The following is a 19,718-nucleotide window of genomic DNA, read 5'->3' on the forward strand; positions in this document are numbered from 1 at the left end:
AGATTCCAGGTGTTTTAAGTTTCGTGTTCAACAGCTTGCCGAATACTTTGCTATAATTTAGGGCTAAATTCCACACCCATGGAAGACAGTGAAAAGCATCCACTTACTTCAATGGAAGCAGAAAAACAGCCCTTAGAAGTTTAAGCGAAGAGTGTATTTGTTCCTCCTCCCTCCCCCCCCCTTTTTTTAAAAAAAAAAAACCAAAAAACAGAACCATTGCCTGGATGTTCATCATGTCTAATTTTATGGACCTACCTAAGGTATCTATTTTGAACTATAACTATTTGAAGTAGATAATTTAAGGATTAGTTTTCTGTGCTGTATTTTAACCACGTAGTAAAAAGCAGGTCTTCATTACATTTTTGACCACTTGCAAATGTGAAGTAGTGTTTTCTAATAAGAACAAGCTTTTTTTTAAAAAAAAAAAGTTTATTTTATACACCCCATACTAACAACACATTTGAAAGTTGGTGGTTTAAAATCCATCTACCTTTTTGGAGATTTTAAAGAAGGTGGTATTTACACTAAAGCAACTGGAGAGTTCAAGTTTTTCCTATGGGGGGAGGGGGAGAAAGATGAGGGGAGTACCCAAGTTTGCTTGTAATTTTCTTATACCTCAAGGAAAAATAGAACCTTTTAGTTTTTCCATTCTTCTTCGTTCTCTGACCCAGTCTCCTCATCTGCAAAACGAGGATTAGAATATATTAATCGTTTGCCTAGTATGGGACATTAAGAACTTCCATCATAGTTTCACTAGAATTGCTAGCTGATTTGTATTGTAACTAAGCTAGACAGGCATGTGTTTCATTATTGCTGTTTCCTAAAACTTAAATTACAATACATAGTTCCTCATTTAGTAACTGCTTACAAAAACTGATGTGAGTGTGATATAGGGCCTTCAGGACTACAAGGGTTTCAAGTTTATCTCCAGATGATTCTTCCTGTAAATCAGTCAGCCTAAAAGTTACCAAGTCAGATCATAGGCAACAGTGGCAGTCCATGGAATTAAATGTAATACGAGTAATTTTACAAGCTAATTCAGTATCAAAATTACCAATCCAAAAGTCAGGGAGAGAGGAGGGTAAGCAAGCATGAACTGGGATATTAACTTATATAGTGTATTTTCAGGTCAGATGCAGTAGTTCTCAATTACTTGCACCAGCCTTTTTGGATTCAAAACGCATGTTTCCCTCTATAGGTCAGATTAATACTTGTGACCTCTCTGCATTCTCAAATTACAAAAACACCCACTATTGACACTATTAAAGACTTTGGTGGTGGTGGTGGTGGGAGACTATCAACCTGAGTAACCCCATTATACATAGGTGCTGGAAATAGGGATGCAGGGGAGCTGCAGCACTACCTGGCTTGAAGTGATTCCTATCATATACAGGGGTTGCAGTTTGGTTCAATGGTTCTCAGCACTCCCAGTATACAAATTGTTCCAGCACCCATGCCATTATATGAGGGACAGATGCAGGGAGAAAGAATAGTCAGTATGGGAGATTTGAAAACATTTGGAATCATTTCTAAAGCCTCTGTCTGATAAAGTTGTACTTCTATGCAGTGATCACAACAGCAGCCTTGGGGGCATAACAATACATAACCATCTCTAACTTTTGGGGTATCAGTAAGTGGAACAATTAAACCTATAGGCAAAGTGTGATTGCAAGCAAGCACTAAGTCACTAGATCAGAGGTGGGCAAACTACGGCCCACAGGACCTTCCTGCCTGGCCCGGGATGCTAGCACCCAGCCCCTCCCCAGCTGTCCCTCCTCCCCCACAGCCTCAGCGTGCCCTGCTGCTGGCACAATGCTCCGGGGCTGCAGGCCTGCAAGCTCCTGGGGCAGCACCGCTGCAGAGCCTGGCCTGACCCAGTGCTCTGAGCTGTGTAGAGTGTGGCCGTAGTGCCACCAGCCAGTAGTGCTGCAGGCAGTGCGATAAGGGGGCAGGGAGCGGGGGGGGGGGTTGGATAGAGGGCAGGGGAGTTCAGGGTAGTGGTCAGGGGTGTGGATAGGCGTCAGAGCTGTCAGAGAGCATGGAACAGGGGAGTTGGATGGGACAGGAGTCCTGGGGGTGGGCCGTCAGGGAGCGAATAGGGGGTGGGGGCCAGGCCATGTCTCCCTCCCCTAACTGGCCTTCCATGCAGTTTCCAAAATCCGATGCAGCCTGCAGGCCAAAAAGTTTGCCTGCCCCTAGACTAGATGATCCAGACTACAAAGAGAACAGGAGCTGAGGTGAAAGATATACTGTTTGGGTAAGTTCTTCTATCCTGCTACTACTATTGCTATATTCTTAGCCTGACTAGGTCAATCAGGAGTTCTCATTAGACTCTTTTTAAAAAACTTGTCTCTGCTCAGCTCTCTTTTTAAAAAGCTATCTAAATAGACTTGAAACAAAACGTTAAATTTGGTACAAATAATTACTTGCTTTAGTGTTGCATTCCTTCCTTTTCCTTTGCCTATACTTGGTTGATGTACTTGGTTTTTGATCACTTTCCTTATAAATATGTAAGCCAGAAGTTCTCAAACTGTGGGTCAGGACACTAAAGTGGGTCACGACCCTGTTTTAGTGAGGTTATCAGGCTGGCTTAGACTTGCCAGGGCCTGGGTCAAAGCCAAAGCCTAAGCCTGAGCCCCACTGCCTGGGGGAGGGGGGGAGGAGGGGGTGGGCAGAAAGCCCAAGACCAAAGGCTTCAGCCCTGGGTGGTGGGGCTCAGGTTACAGCCCCCACATCTGAGACTGAAGCCCTTGGGCTTCAGCTTGCTCTCCCCACCCCAAGGCAGCAGGACTTGGGTGGGCTCAGGTTTCACTCCACCCTCCTGGGGTTGTGTAGTAATTTTTATTGTCATAAGTGGGTCAAGGTGCAATGAAGTTTGAACCCCTGACGTAAGCTATCCTATCTCAAGAACACCATTCCAGCAACACATTTTTGCAGTTACTTAGTAGGCATTACTCACCAGTTCATGAAATAGCCTCTGTAATAGATACTGGACTACTATTTTAAATTTTGTATTAACTGTTATCTGCAAGTAATTCCCCAAATCCATGCCCACCTCTGTCAGAAATCCAGACTAAATGGATACAGTGAACCTTTTAGAACCAAACTGAAAAGACTGAGCACAGTAGTGTTCCTCCAACTACTATACCAACAGACACTTAAAATTTTAGAGAAAAGCACAATACTAAAGTTTTCTAAGCAAAGAAAATATTTTATAAGCCTACCTGAAGAGTAAAGGGCCTTGTACCTCTTCTGAATAACATCCTTAAGAGCAGCTACTATTTCTCCATCGTTGGGTGACTGTGGTGATGTTGGACTTAGTCTCACCTGTTTAAATAGGAGTGATCATTTAGACTTGTATAATGGAGCTATTAAAACCAGAAATATGGAGTTATGTTTAAGTTACTATTTATTAAGTTGGGCAAGAATGTATTTAGTAAAGATTCAACACGTTCTTTAAGTGTATTATATGATGATTAATTGGTTGGCCAAAATAAGAAATAAAATCTGTTTTAGTTCAATAACTCTGCATTAACTTTGGGTCAGTTTATACAGTATTTGGGAGAGTTACAGCTAGAAACCACATACCCTATTTCAAGCCAGTCGGGTAGCTGTACCATGAAGCTACTGATCTTTGATTGGGTAGTGGAGGTGCAGGTGAAATCAAGACATTGGTGTTCATGCCACTGGTAGGGGATACAGAATTAGTTATTCCTTACTTGGACTTTGTTCCAGGTCAAAAGCCAGGCAGAACTAGTTCTTACTCAATATAGCTGATCTGTACTCAGTGATTCCAATTCAGCTTCAGATGAATGCATCCTTAGAAGGCAGCTTAGGATTGAATACAGTAACTCCTCACTTAATGTTGTAGTTATGTTCCTGAAAAATGCAACTAAGTGAAATGATGTTAAATGAATCCAATTTTCCCCATAAGAGTCAATGTAAATGTGGGGGGTTAGGTTTTGAGGAAATTTTTTGTGGGCAGACAAAAGGCATTATATAATGTACTGCGGTGGGGAGGTGCTCCTGGCTTACCCCTGGGGCTCAGGGTTGGGGGTGCAGGGTCTGGGAGGGAGTTAAGGTGCGGGAGGGTGCTCAGGGCTGGGGCAGGCAGGAGGTGCAGAGCACTTGCCTGGGGCAGTGGGTGTGCAGGTGGCTCTGTGCAGCACAGCACTGCCCCCATGGCCACAATTCTGGGAGATGCCTGCCACTGGCAGACAGGGCCACCCGGAACCCCCTGTCGGAATGTGGCCCTGCGAGCACAGGCTGGAGGAGCAGGGGCAGCCGTGCAGCCAGCGGCCAGAGAAGCAGCACTTTCCCCTTCAAAGCGCCCCTTCTCTCTGGCCACTAACTGCACAGCTGCGCCTGCTCCTCCTGAGTCCTCTGTTCCGTGCTTACAGGGCTGCATTCCGAAAGGGGCTTTAGAGCTCCAGGCCAGGCCCGGGGCCCCCTTAGCCCATGGCCCTGCAGCCCCAAAAGCCTCTGCATTCCAGGTGACCCTACCTGCTGGGGGGGGTGAGGGGGGGCAGCTTCCCTGCTCCCTCCCTCCCAGAAAGTCCTAAACACCGCCAAACAGCTGTTTGGTGGCCAGGGAAGTGCTGGGAGGGAGAAGGAGCCGGAGAAGAGGAACTTGTAAAGTCAGCCAAATGATGTTATAAGGGAGCATTGCACAACTTTAAATGAGTATGTTCCCTAATGGAGCAGTGATGTAAAGCAAGAGGACATTAAGTGAGGAGTTACTGTATATCCCAAATAGACACTCTAGGACAGGAGGAAGCAAACTAAGCTTAGCTCAAGTGCTTGGAGCAACTGCTGCTCTTTCAGAGATAAAAGGTTGTCTCTGATGCTCCACGCCTCATCTTCACTGGTTTTTAACATGACCAGTGTATAAAACTAGGTGTTTTCTCATAAATGTCTAGCATCCTGGGAGGAGTTGTTCCTTCCCTACAAAAGGCTTTGTAATACAGAGAGGGTTGATAATTTCACTATAAATACAAATATACCAAGCCTATCTGCCCTCCTACTGCCTGTTCTGTTGTAAGAGGATTTAAGTCTTTCTGACACCTTACATGGAGCATAGACTTCACTCAGAACTACACAGTTTAGGAGATTTTCAGTCAGCCATCCACCACAGAGACCTGGAATCTTGTGACATCATGGACATTGGACGAAGAGCCTGGACACTGGCAAGAGATACAGTATTTCATGTTAGGACCTGGCAAGGCTGCCCTTTCCATCCACAGTACCATGTGGTGTTCACATTCGAGTCTCCATTTTACAGACAGCCCTTGATACTGTCACTGAACAAGACAAATGAAACTTTGAAACAGGACCACTGCAACTCCTAGCTTTTTGTTGTCCTTTCTGACCTATTGTAATACATGCTACTAACTGTGATCATGAAAGATGTTCATTTTACTAGGCAGTGACTACATAGACAAACAAATGTTTTATACAAAGGGCTTTTAAGGCTTTGGAACTAACTATTTGTAAAAGTTTCCAAATTAGATTAGCATAGTTCTGCCAAAAATACCTCGCAGGATTATATCAATAAACTAGCACTGAGGATTATGGCTATTAGACTCTGTTACTTAACTAGGAATTATGATTAACAATCTGTTTAAGATTTCTTCTGAGAAGAGTTTTGCTTCAACATTAGAAAGTCCAATCCAGATGTGAGGTGGGAATATTACTATTTAAAGTTATTTTTAGAAAGTAATTATGCTATAAGCATCTAATGTTTACATTAAAATGTTACCAAAATGAAAAACCTGATCAAAAAAATCAATCATGATGCACATATGTGCATCTGGGATCACTGTTTATTTAGTTTTAGGCTAAACAACTCATGGGAAATGAATTAATTTGGAAGAGATGCTTTAAGTGAACTGACCCAACCCTGACCTTTTTCAAATTAGGATGAAGCTTCCACTCAGTTATTGGATAAGACCACAGTTTGTCCAATTTTAACCTCAGGATGGAAAATAGCTAGTACACACATTTTTCCCAGATTTGAGCAGTAGACTCATACTTTGCCTTTAAGAGCTTATGAATTGCCTCAAATAGAGATTCAAGTATTTCCTAAATACAAGAAAATATTACCTCTCTATCTGCAGTAACGGGGACACTTCTGCTTTCAGATAAGCTTGGTGTACTTCCATTTATAGTGAAATTACCAACCCTCCCTGCATTACAAAGCCTTTTGTAGGGAAGGAACAACTCCTCCCAGGAGGAAAGATGTTTAGGAAGAACCATCTAGTTTTATAGACTGTCCACGTTCAAAACCAGTGAAGATGAGGCTTGGAGCACCAGAGACAACCGGCAGTTGCTCCAGGCATTCTAACTAAAATTAGTCAGTAGTTTTCTGGCTTCAAGGAAGCAGTGGTGATAGTTGCCCAGCCACTAGGCTTTAGTAAGATTTAATTTTTTTAAGCACAGGAGAAGAGAATCAAAACAAGCTTCCACATGCCAAGGCATTTTTGCTTGTGTAACTACTAGAGCTTAAGCGTCAGGGCTCACTACTTGCCATTTGCTTAGACATTTCTCAGTAAGCATCAGCAGTAAAGTAAAAAAAGGTAATGTCACCAGTGTATGTTTTGTTAATGCAAATTTTTGCATTACTGAGGTTTTCCATCTTGACATGCAGGAATTTGTACAGTACTGTTTCATCAGTTCTCTTCAATTGTGAGTTATTTATGTCAAAGTCAAAACAAAGCCATAGTCTATGATCCAGTTTAACTCTTCCCCCCCCATTTTTTCTAAAATAGCAATACAAGAACATAACAGATCACAACAGCATGATTTTTTAAATGCAAAACCCACCCAAAAAAGCAAAATCTATAAGAAAGTACCATCTCCATCTGTGGTTAGTTGGAGACTGGAACACTTAAGGAAGAATAGAATTATTGTAGAATTTAAAGAGCCCTAGAGGACTCCACCTCCACATGCAGAGTTTTTGCGAGGTCAATCCAGAAGTTGCATGGCTCCCCACCTACATTCCAATACAAGTAGCAAGCTGTGGTTCAAAGCATTACTGAAAAGAAAAAGGAACTAAAGCTTGGAGCACAGCCAGACAAGCATTAGCAGCTTTCAATGTAGTATTCCATTGCTAACGCTGTATTTTTCTATTACCTACAGTAATGGAAAATAGTATGCTCACCACACAGGAGGCAAGGACATTGATATGGCTTTTAATCAGGCTGCAACTTTATTCAGCAAATTGCATCCAAGGTTCCCACTGGGGGACAGTCCAGCAGTCAGTCACTCACACTCCATTGACCTTTGCCAATTCTTGGGGGCTCCCACCACAATGGGAGGCAGTCATCACACTGGGATGGTCTCTAGGAACCAACACTTGCCCACTAGCCTCCCTTCCCATTCCAGGGGTTGTGGTAAGAAGGGACCTTGATCCCCCAGCCAGCACATTCAAGTCCATTAGTGGGATGGTCCCCCAGAGATACAAACCCAGCCCCTGCCTCACCTTTCCCTTGGGGGTTAGGCACAATGCCCCCTCTCATATAGATTGCCCTTGCAGTGTTCACTGTGTTGCTGATTTAAGCTCCAGATACAAAAAGGCAAGTTTCTGCCCTGGGCACCTGTCACAGGGAGGCACCAGGATCAGCTTGGATGCCTCCACCCCACTCTGCACAGGCTATCTAGAAGTTCAGCCAACCTAATACTGAGATCATCCAGGATGAAGTCAGCACCTATATCAGAAGTGCACTCAGTCTCCTTGATAAATCTCAGCTGCATGCTAATCTGATACTTCAGCTACCTTGAGACTCCAGCCATGCTGATTCTTTAAAACTGGCTTTCCTCTGGGCCCTATCCCACCTTTTTTTGTGGGTGGGCAGCAGTCCACCAAATCCTGTGGGCTAGAGTGTCCACCATACTATCCTCACACCAGGGAACAAGTCAACCGGTAGTCCAATAACCCACTTAGTCTCCCAGATCAGTTGGAGCTCATGGCACATTCCTAGGTGGATAAAAAGGATGTCTGGTGTGTCCTGATGGAGCACCAGGCTATAAAAAAGATCCATGGGCTGATCCCACCACATGCCCATCTGCTGTGCCAAAACACAACTCCATCCAGCCTAAGACCCAGCTGCAAGGCCCTTGTTGAATTATGCGCTTTCTTGTAAGCCCAGTGCACAATGCTGTGCACCCAAATCCATATCCTCAGCTGTAGGCATGCACGGATACATTCTGTATGATAGACATGGGGAAGGAAGCAGACACCGTGAAAGCCTGTGGTGATTATGGCCCATCAACTCAATCAGCTTGCCCTCAGGCAACCACAAAGAACTTTGAACCTAAGTCATCTGTGTCCTATAGCCTGGACCTCTGGATGAACCCATGTCCAACTGGGTAGCTGCTATTGAGGTCCCTCTATGGAAGAAGTGGGAGCCATAATCTCTCAGTGGCAAGCTTAAGAATGACAGCACCTCCCACAAACTAGAATTTGAACAAGGGACCCTCACCAGGTGGCCATTGAGCCACATATGCCTGCAATGTCCATATAGGACACAGGTCACTCTCACCAACCCCAATTTGATCAGTTTGTGATCTGTGCACCTTGAGCTGTACAGTCTCACCTCTCCACTGCCTGTCCTGTAGTTCAAGAGCCTGCCCCAAAGAGTCTCCTTTGGCACAAGGGAAATAACTTACTGACCCAGTAAGCCCTGAAGAAAAAACAGAAAGGTTGCTTTAAACAGTGCAGCCTCACCCCTCTAAATGGCAAACCTGAGGAAGAGCCTGAATTAAATTGCCTAAGGATCTGCAAGATAATAAAATAATAATTGGAGATATACCAATCTCCTAGAACTGGAAGGGACCTCAAAAGGTCATCAAGTCCAGCCCCCTCCCTTCACTACACTAGCAGGACCAAGTACTGATTTTTGCCCCAGATCCTTAAGTGGCCCCCTCATGGATTGAACTCACAGCCCTGGGTTTAGCAGGCCAATGCTCAAACCACTGAGCTATCCCTCCTCTTGCTGGCTTCTTGACATTGCTCCATGTCCTAGCAGCCTGGGTTCAACCCTCCTGCATCCTGTGACTCATGAATCCCTAGAACACGGTCTGGATGACCTGCAGTGAGACCACCACAGATAATCAGTTACCTAAAGCAAAACCATGAGCCACCAAATTTGGGGATTCTGGTATAGACCTATCCCCAGTAGACCTTCAGAGCTCCAAAAAACCAAACACACACACACCCCTTATCAAATGTCATTGTGTAAACTGAAAAAGGTGCCTGGTGCACATGGTCCCTTGGATGTGGATACTGTTTCTAGCACCCAAAATTCCATAGAGCTGCCCACCTCTGTTCTGGCACTTCCTTGGCTTCCAGTTCTAGTGCTCTGAATCTGCTGCCTGCAATTGAGAAAGCAGCTATACTGCTGTTAAGCCCAGGCACATGCTTAGCAGCAAAATGAATAGAAATCGGTATGCAATGTTTGGTAATGTTAATTGTTAAATGTCTCTTGACAGGAGAAAAAAAGAGAGAGTGTTTTGAGAGCCGTAGTCACAAAGAATTCCATGCAGATGGACTCACTCCTTCCCTCCCTGTGAAGGGCTGCTGTGCCCTGAGAGAAAGAAAATTGTCATTTCCCTAGGGCTGTGGGTGAGACACAACATACATCCTGCCCTTAAATCGTTTCAGCAAGAGTGGAGTTAAGTACATTCCAGCTCCTGTCAGGCAAGACTAAGGAGAGAGACAAGCCTCTGTTCAGAGCACAATGTGCACATTTCAAAAGCATAGACTATTTGGGGCAAGTAGGACTCCATCCCAGAGGTGGCTCTGCTCATCTCAGAACCTCATCTGCATTCTCCATGCCACCTGAGGGCACACAAGAAGAGATATAGAAAACATTCCAAAGATGAACCATTTCCCCTCAAGTTTCAGGAAACCGGTAAAGAGTGTTCAGTTCATCCAGCAAGTGACTGGTGCACTCACACTGTAGCCAGTCTATGGGTTCATGAAACACCTAACTGACTGGAAGAATTCTGCACTGTCACTGACTGACATGCTTGAGCATGACTGCTATGCAAGGACAGAGACAAACACTCAAAGCCATAGTCTAATAATCCAGACATGGGATGATGGGTTAAGTTTCCACCTACACCAACACCTGGTCTTCTGGCCCCAGTTAGAACATGGGCTCGGGGGAGCTGCCTTCAGATTCTCCCATTCAACAGACCAAACTGTGGCCCTGCAAAGCTGAAGGCTGCACCATGCTTTGGGGACCTGGCTCAGTCTCGTGAGCTCAGAGACAGAGGTACATCAGGGGCTACCATGTTTAACCATATCCCCAATATGGCAGAGATTCTAGTGTAGAGGTGGCTTCTAACTCAACAAGAAGAGTTGCTTTAGCTTTAGAAGCAAGGGTTCATTGAGAGGAATATCACCAGTGAAACATTACACCAGCCAAAATAAGGTAACAACCATATCAGTTCTGTACAACCTCTCCTACAAGTGCCTTCCCTGAGTCCATATCATGTCTGCACCCTTAGATTCCACACTCTCCTTTGCTCCAGTTGGGATGCACTGGTATTAGTCATACTTAGCTTCTCTTATGCTCACTAGTATGAATTAGTACTGGTTAAAAAAAAATATACTTGCCGATTTCAGCTGGATTCCCTTTCTGATCTGACCCATTAAATCCTCTTGATGCAAAGTAATTGGGGTCTTTTCAGTCTTTACTTTATGCAGCTGTGGTCCTCTCAGACTGAGAGTTGATTTATATAGACCCATTGGTGATGCCCTTTTAGAAGGAGACAAAGGAGGTGGCATTGGAGGTGCTAGTGCAATGACAACTGAAGGGACATGCCATGGAGGTAACAGCACTTTTGATGTAGAGGGAGGTGCTAGAATTGCTTTGAGTCCATCATCTGCTCTTAAAACTGGAGAGTTTAGTTCAATACTAGGACTTATGGTTGAACTTTGCTCTGAAGAGGATGTAGAATGAAGCAGAGGATGAGAACTGGATCTTGAAGATGTGGCTGTAGAAAAATGAAGTTATATATTAAACCTACGAGCATATCTGTCTCAGATTGGGTAGGAAATCAACCTCAGCACCTACTCTTGTTTGGCAGAGGATTTCACTTATCAGAAATCTTAAAAGAAGCGGAATTCCAAGGCACTTATCCCATATTTTGTTGTACAATGCAAGGAGGTAGGGATGAGACATTATACAGTCCTAGAGAAAGTCTCAGCTATCTAGCTAATAATACTCTTAATATAGCTAGTCTACTAAGTGTGCCCAGAGTAAAACCTCAAAATGTGAACACTTGTGTATTTTAGGAAAGCTTAAATCCAATCTTTGAGGCTTGCATTGCTCTCACCCCCCGCACACTATATGCCTCAGTATGCCTCTAAACAAATTCTGTATTAAATATGGAAGGAACCTTTAGTTACCTCAGCCTTATATCATGTTTTACTTGCCTTTGTAACAAGGCAAGCTTGTAGATCCTACTTCAATCCAGTATATTACTGTAATGAGTTAAATGCTAAAATACTAGCAAAGTGGTATCTTACTTAAGCTGTATCTAAGTTTAATTTGCACTAATGAATTAGTACCTCTTATCTGGACCTCTTTCTGTACAGCTTCTATTCCTCCTCTTCTCTCAATTGTTTTAAAGATCTTTTCAGAGGTTCTCTTGTTTTTTAGATGATCGTCTGTTACACCAGCCTGAATAAATAGCTTCTTCAGATCTGAATCCAGGATAGTCTACAAGATGATCAGTAAGAGTCACATTAAGCTAGTCCTGTGACAGAACTAATCTCAGATCTTTTCCCACTCATTGACCTTAAACAGTGCAATACAAATGTATGTGTTTCCCTTCCTGTGGTTTCATGGGATGGAGTATTAGGAGATTTCAGCAACTATTAGAGGCAAGCTAACATTTCTTAAAATTTAAGCCAATTAACAAAAAAGTTGGGGGGAACTAAATGGTAAACCTGGCTTTTCAAACTGAGTATTCCCATTAGTCTCCAGATTACACTGAATGCAATACAAGTTTGTGTAAGCCTTCACTAAATGAAATCTTAAAGATAGTGGAATGTAAACTGATTAATAAGTGTAGCTCTATGCTGAAGTAAGTTCATGTTTCTTGTTAGTTCCTTGGCAGGAGTTGAACTTTTTATAGGGTAAAATAGTTGAAGTGACTATTCAGTCTTACAGAGACCTTTAATAAAAGCCATGAGAAATAAGCTTTCTGAAGTGTGATTTATTAGATCTACTGTTGCCTTTACTCTTAAGCTATGTTGCTAAGATGAGTCTTAAGTTTAAACCTCTTAGCCACCCAATTTTAAGTGGATTTTATCGTTAAAGAAAGCCACTCTCACAATTCCATTTTGGACACTCTTCAGCAAGACAGAAGAGGCCTTTCCATTTCGTTCCTCCCCCCCACACACGCCTTTCCTTACAAATTAAAAACTTGTGTTGAAGAAAGTTTCATCTCAAGGAATGCCAAGTTGCAATCCAGTGCAATTTTTAGCTCATGATCAATACTGAACTATTAAGAGTTAACAGAAGTTAACTCTTCATTCTAAAACTGTTCTACACAAGCTGAAGCATTATCAGTTAAGTTTGATAGTTATATTGGTAAATACTTACAGCAAAACCAGTTAGTGGATTCCATCCCATGTGGCCAAAGTGCCTAAGGAGAAAATATTTGTTCATTTTAGCACCACACACTGCAGACATAGGATTCAAGATTAGTAACAGTTGTAAATAAATTAGTCAAGTCACCACCATATACCTTATTTGAGACATATTGAAAATATACAAGAAGTCAGTTTCACTCAAAATTCTAGAATGTCAAGAGTAACAGCTGTATTTGAAGTGATCATGGAAACTTCACCACATGGCCCATGCACAGAAAATAAGAGGCCTTAACATATGATGCACATATGCTGCCTCAGGAATAACTGAAGAATAAGTTTAGATTATGGGTGTATATCCCTATTTTGTCTACTAGACTTTTAGTTGCAACATTTGTTTTGGAGTCTAGCAAGTCCACTTTTTTTTAAGTGGATTCATTTTAACATTATGGAGTGACTTGAAAAGTAACATTCACAAGTTATGGTACATTACAGTAGTCCTAGAAAGAGCCACAGGATATTAAGTCCTTCTGTGCTAACTATAGAGGCTGCCACAGCTAACAATCTCTTTATTAACTCCTTCCATCTTTAGTCATTTTTCATAGACTACAAAAGAAATCAAGACGAAGTGGCAGATTTCTAGTCCCTTTCCCCAAAGTCTCTAAACACAGTGTCAGGCAATAAAGAACAATTCGGATGTGTCAGGAGCTTTTGGGTCTCTTTAGTGGTGTCCCTTTATTTAATATAATATATGGAGATATACCTATCTCAGAACAGAAAGGGACCCTGAAGGGTCATTGAGTCCAGCCCCCTGCCTTCACTAGCAGGACCAAGTATGATTTTGCCCCAAATCACCCCCTCAAGGATTGAAGTCAAAACCCTGGGTTTAGCAGGCCAATGCTCAAACCACTGAGCTATCCCTCCTCCTAGCTATAACAAAAATGTCCTCTTCAATAATCTGGCCAACAGAAAAAACTGACACTACCTATTTTTTGTTCTCTTTCTTTATGCTTTCCATTGTAGAATCCTTCTACAGCATGATTCATGCAAAATCCTTGAACAACCCAGTCCTTCATGTATCATAGTATTGAATACCAGAATGAGCAAATACTATGCAAAGCCCTTACTCGCAAACTGTTGCAACTTTAGAGAAATCACATATACCACAAATAATAATTCAAAAGAGCTACAGTAACTTCAGCCCTGTTCTCCCTATCAGACCAAGGTGGAGTTTAACAGCAGTTTTCCAGGATCTAAGCATATCTCAAGTAGATATTCTCTTTTAGAAGAAATAGATGCTCAGTATCTCCGGTCAGTATTGGCCCTATAGAGGGTTCTCATTAGTGAGCCAGGGAAGGACTTAAAGGGTAGTAATAGTCTGCAGTAACACAACTGTATCACTTCTCAACTGGTATTTAGGCAATCTGACAAAATCAGAAGTAAACAGAAACAGACATGTTAAGTAAAACCAACAAAAGTTTGAGGATGAAAGAAACACTGATTTATTGATCTTTAATTATGGTAGTTTATTTTCTACAGGTGGCAAGATAAGCTTGACCAAATTCTTATATCTTTGTAACTTCAGCTTCTCCACTACCTAATACATCTGCAGCTTCAGACATGTACAAGAAAAGGTTAACAAGGGTTTAAGCATATTCCTGAAAAGTAAGAGCTTTGTATTATAGGTTACATTTGATCTTCCAGTTAACTTCCCCACGTTGCCTTCTATTGAGAAAATGATATTATTTCAGGTCTGAACAGAACTAATTCAGGGCCAAAATTCTCAAGAGCAACTATAGATTTTGGATGCCTAACCTGATCATCCATACAAGGGGCCTAATTCTCAGACAGTCCACCTCTTGGAAAATTGTGGCCAAGGAGTCCTAGATTCTAGTCCCACTTCTGCCATTAACTCACTGTCTCTTTACATCATGACTGCATGCAGCAGTTTGCCATCTGTACAATGTGTGCGTTATTTACGTAACAGCACTTTCATAGACACCCATAACAGTCTGAGGCACTCTGTAAGAGCCAAGTATTTTACTTGAAAAGCTCATGTTCACTATTATGCAGAGATTGCATGTGATTCAGTTGGAGTAGACATTGTACTTACTAGCACCCAATGCCCATTTATCTATTGGCAGCCAGCTTAAAGTACCTGAAAATTTGGAAGTCTAGTTCCTAATCCTTCCCTAGGATACAATAAGGACAGTACTGAATAAGAAAAAGCAATTTTGGATATTTATTAGTAATACAGAAAATGTTGAAAAAACAATTGCTAGTTTTGTTAAATAACTGTGATACCTAAACAATTTGCAAGCTAGATAGATATTTTTGTCCCACTGGGTACTACACTGACCAACATAAGCCAATTTAGTATTTCATCCACAAATAAGAGCTCTTTCCTCACTTACGTGAAGTTGCTTGGATAACTAATGTCATCTTTATTTAGTTTGTTTCTTTTGGGTTTTCCTTTCCATTTAATCCTCTTTTTTGTTGTTTGAGAAACATAAAATGGAGATGGTAAAATTCCAGGATTAGGAGAAGTTAGACTTGTCTGAGGTACAGGTAATGATGATGGCATCTCAAACACAGGTACTGAAACAATGGAAGAAAAGTTAGTGTATGTGTTTGTATAGAATAAATATTTTCCTCTTGTAATTTCAAGAGTTTTCATTAACTTTAACAATCCCTGCTAAGTCTGTTAAGGAATGATTATATCTGTGATACACTGGAATCATATTACCCAGTGCAGGTTTACTATTATCTGTTAACGGGTTAAAAGACTGCCTCCAAGTCTGAAATAACAGGATTATCTGTGCTGAATTTTCAGCTCTTTCCTTCTACATATTCTTTTAGGTATAAGTTTTAAAAGTATAATTGTTAATATAATTAGTTTTCAGTTGCCCAGTTCAAGACAGGGACACCACTTACATTTTGATGGTAGTACAGGTCTGCTTTCAACAGGAGTACACAATTTTCAGTATTTGAAAACTCAAGATTAGCCAGCTACTAATAATACCAAACTATATTTTTGATTTATAGTAGTTTACTATACAGCTAATAACAGAAAGGAATTCACACATACAAAAAATTAGAAGTGTAGTACTGTTCCCCTCCTACCTGCTAAAGGTTTTTGGTTTTATAGAGGACAAAAAGCACCTGCCCTTTCTTAATGTAAATTCAGTTTAAATACAACACACTTGTTAGAGACAGCAACTACTGAACAGAAAAGACTGCTGGTAGTTCTTAACCATATGTTTCTCCCCACAGCATAAAGTCTTGACTATAGACTCAGTAACTAATACTAGTTTCAAACACAAAACTAAAATATATGTTCTTCTTATTATCAATTATCCTAGTTAAGAACACAGAATGAGTCACTATCTTATTTTTTTAAATTACCAGAAAAAGCAACATTTCTTAAAAATGTCATGTTAATAAAATCAAAGCAATACTAATAGTCTCTAAAACCCTTATTTTCACTTTTCTATATTATTAACACACTTTATTACCCAATTTTCATTATATAGAAAAATCTAAACAAGATGACCTGTCAATTTCCTGTAATAACCAATCTCTGTCCGTTGTTAATGTAGTCCCTAATCTTGCAATCACTTACACATGTACTTAACTATAAGCATGTGAAGAGTTCACAGAAGTCAAAAGGATTACTCACATGCTTAAAGTTGAACATCCGCATAAGTGTTTGCAGGACTGAAGCCTTAGTGTATCCCATAGTAGAGTGAAGAGTAAAATACACCTTTGAAAAGAGATTAACTAATATGTGCAATTGGTGCAAACTACATATGCACAAGTGGTTTCCATTTAGAGAATCAGTAAATTAATGTGGCATAAAGTATTAGGTGCACAGACAAAATAGGTGCACAGATATTTGTTGTCTGGGGCTTATGACATAATAATCAGTATACTCTGACTTTCAATCACACTTTTAGAACCTAATCTAAAAGTACTATAGTATTCTATTGTAATGGTCTATGCTTAACTTTACTTATATAAATAGGCCTATTGACATGCATAAATATTTATAGAAAGGTGCTGGATATCACACATATCTCCAAGTACGTAGATGTCAACCAGTGACATGTAATGTGAGTATGCCAGGGCTCATCAGGTGATGACAGGAGGGATAGCTCAGCAGTTCAAGCATTAATCTGTTAAACCCAGGGTTATGAGTTCAATTATTGAGTGGAGGCTATTTGGGGCAAAAATGTGTCTGGGGACTGGTCCTGCCTTGAGCAGGGGATTGGACTAGATGACCTCCTGAGGTCCTTTCCAACTCCCAAAATTCTATGATATATGGACTGGTTCAGTTTGCAAGTTATGTCTGAAGCTTTATATCAGTTACATATGGATCACTTGTTTGATTTCTTAGCAATTATTATTTATTTTACAGAGGGCCATTTCCATGTACCATGGCACATTAGAACAATAACATTCTGAACAACCCAAACTAAGACCTAGTCCTGCAAACTCTTCCAAGAGTAATCCCAATGAAGTCAATGGAAGAACACACATATGCATAAATATTTGGAAGATCAGGTCCCAAATGTTCAAAAAAGGACACTGATCTTGTGATCCTCAGTTTATGGGTGCCCAACATGAGACAGTCTGTGCTTGATTATCAGAAGTACTGAGAACCTGTAGCTTCCTTTGACTTCAATATATAAATGTCTCTAATCACATATACATTTGTATATGACCAAGTGGCCTTTAGGAAGCATTTACAACAGTTCAGAAATCAAAGTAAAAACAAGATCTAAACTGTGAATGTACTCAAATAAGTAGTTTAGTAAATAATTAAAACAATAGAGAGGAAAAGAACTCTTTATTTGTATAGGAGGAATAAAAAACAAGTGAATTCCTGATTCTACGAACACCTAAACACAAACACAGGATGAACTTTAAGCAAGAGACCAAGTTCTTTGAGCTAATAAATTACAAAAAAATCCAGCACCTTGATTTACAGCATCTCATACAAAAAGCTATTGAGTATGATTGATAACATGGTTCTTTTTGTTTTAACCCTTTGTGATGACTCCATAGCAGAGTGTATGTACTCTGTACCTAACAAGGGGAAAAACAAGTTATAGCGCTTTTCTGGAAAAAAGTTTAAAAAAAATTAACACTGCAAAGGGAGTGTGGGAACTGTCAATCAAAGAATTCGAGAGGTTCACAGCTGGGCTGCATAAGGAAATAAGGCCTTATAAAAGGAAGTCTTTAAGACTTTTAAAGCCTTTGGCTTCAACAAGGTCCAACTTCTATTTGCTAAAAGTATTTTTATTTAAAAAATCTACAACAGATTTTTGTAAAAGGTAAGAAACTCTGTATTTGCTCTACATAATAACTTAGTATGTTTGTTTTGTATTCATTTATCTGTATAATCCAGTGTAAATTCCTATTCTAAATTTCTCTATTTTGAGAGAACCTTGAAATTGCCCCTCTCCCACCCCTAATGCCTGCTGAGATTTCTATGAGCCTCAGTGTGTTATGGCTGTCCAGGTGTATGTATAGAAGATAGGAGGGACTTGTTTCTAACAGTGTACAGAAAAATAGGTCTTCAAATAGCACTTTAGCACTACTTTGAAATAACAGCATTGTATGTCATGTCTGAGACTCCAAATGGTATGTTGCAACCTCCACCCTATAAATGATTCTGTTTTGATGCTGTTGTGTATAATTTATGAAGTGCTATATCTTTTTTAAAAAGTACTTAAAATGTATATCATACATAATTTAGACTAAGGTATTCTAATGCACTAATCTATCAGGTATCTAGATATGATGTAAACAAATGTATGAATATTGCTTCCAAAGACTGTATTCTTTATCTTGATGCTTTAACTATTTTCTTTAGTGGTAAGTTCTCTCTCTGTTTCCTTGATGCTTGCTGTTGAAAATTATGAAACTGTTCATGGAAGTCTTGTGTAATGGCTTGTATGTCATAATTTATCTTTGTATTCCAATGTGCTACACTTAACAGGTAACATATTATCCCATGTCTGCATTCTGTATATTGTGTATAATTCCTTAACTCTATTAATTATGTAAACTGTGTAGTGATATATGTACACGAAAAAAGCTTAAAGTTTATTCTTACAATATTTTGTCTTCAAGGTGTAACAAATTGCTATGAAATAAATACATCTAGACTAATTTTCCAAATAGCGAAACTGAGGCAGAGAAGTGAGTCATTTATCTATGGCCAAAGAGACTCGTTCTTTAAACCAAGATGAAAATGAAGGATTTCTGGACTGATTTAGTGGACAGACAATTGCTTCATGCCTACACTACTATTATTACAAGATTTAATGCTTCATGATTTTTCTTCTCATTTGCACTGTTTCTGAATAATTTAAAATAGTTAATCACAGTGACTTGGGCTATGAAAAACCCTGTATTAAGTAAGTTTGAAAATGTCAACACCATCCTAGCTTGTTTTGAGGTCAGACAATACAAAAGTGAATGAAAAGAAAATTATTTAGATAAGCTGATCACAAAACATTAGCCTTGTCTCAGTCTTTTACATATAAATATATCAAGAATTTCTCTGTCAGAAGTATATCTTATCAGTCTTCTGATATTGGAGAAATGAATAATTTTGAGTCATAAATAGACACTGTATGATCAGCATATCTAAAATTGTCCTAGCATGACATAGATTCTATCCAAGTTTTGCCTTTAAGAGTTTTTTTCATTTAGTAGTTCATAAAGAAGAAAAATTGTTCAGTCCAAAAAAAAAAAATTTAGGAACATGTGACTGTCAGACAATGCACATGCCCCAGTTTTTTTATTCTATCTCACAGTAAGTCACAATGTCTGGGGTTTAATTTTGTTTTGCTGAGCAGCAGCATCTGGTTTTTGTTCTGTCCCCATCCCCTCCCAAAAAATTAATACATGAATCTGTACATCCAGATAGTACTACTGTCAAGGAAAGTCACATCCCAGTGCTGATAGATACATATGTACACATCCCACATGTGATTGTATGTCAAGTATAGCTTTTCGCTACTCTGAGGGTCTCATTCTGCTCATTAGCCTGTGCAATCCCATTGATTCCAGTGAGTGCTGAAGATATACAATCAAAAAGAGT

The 19,718-nt window shown here is 40.3% G+C and overlaps 1 protein-coding gene across 1 annotated transcript in view; it reads right to left on the reverse strand.

Moving 5' to 3' along the window:
- Positions 1 to 636: 636 nt before the first annotated feature.
- LOC142047856 (uncharacterized) overlaps positions 637 to 19,718 on the reverse strand; it is a 35,040-nt gene continuing 15,958 nt past the window's right edge. The window contains 8 exon segments of the mRNA XM_075073062.1: positions 637 to 680; positions 3,225 to 3,327; positions 10,622 to 11,001; positions 11,579 to 11,729; positions 12,618 to 12,660; positions 15,019 to 15,202; positions 15,693 to 15,775; positions 17,593 to 17,692. Coding sequence (XP_074929163.1) covers positions 637 to 680; positions 3,225 to 3,327; positions 10,622 to 11,001; positions 11,579 to 11,729; positions 12,618 to 12,660; positions 15,019 to 15,202; positions 15,693 to 15,775; positions 17,593 to 17,692 — 1,088 coding nt within the window.

This window comes from Chelonoidis abingdonii, chromosome 16, assembly GCF_003597395.2.
Source record: "Chelonoidis abingdonii isolate Lonesome George chromosome 16, CheloAbing_2.0, whole genome shotgun sequence".
Lineage (NCBI taxonomy): Eukaryota > Metazoa > Chordata > Testudines > Testudinidae > Chelonoidis > Chelonoidis abingdonii.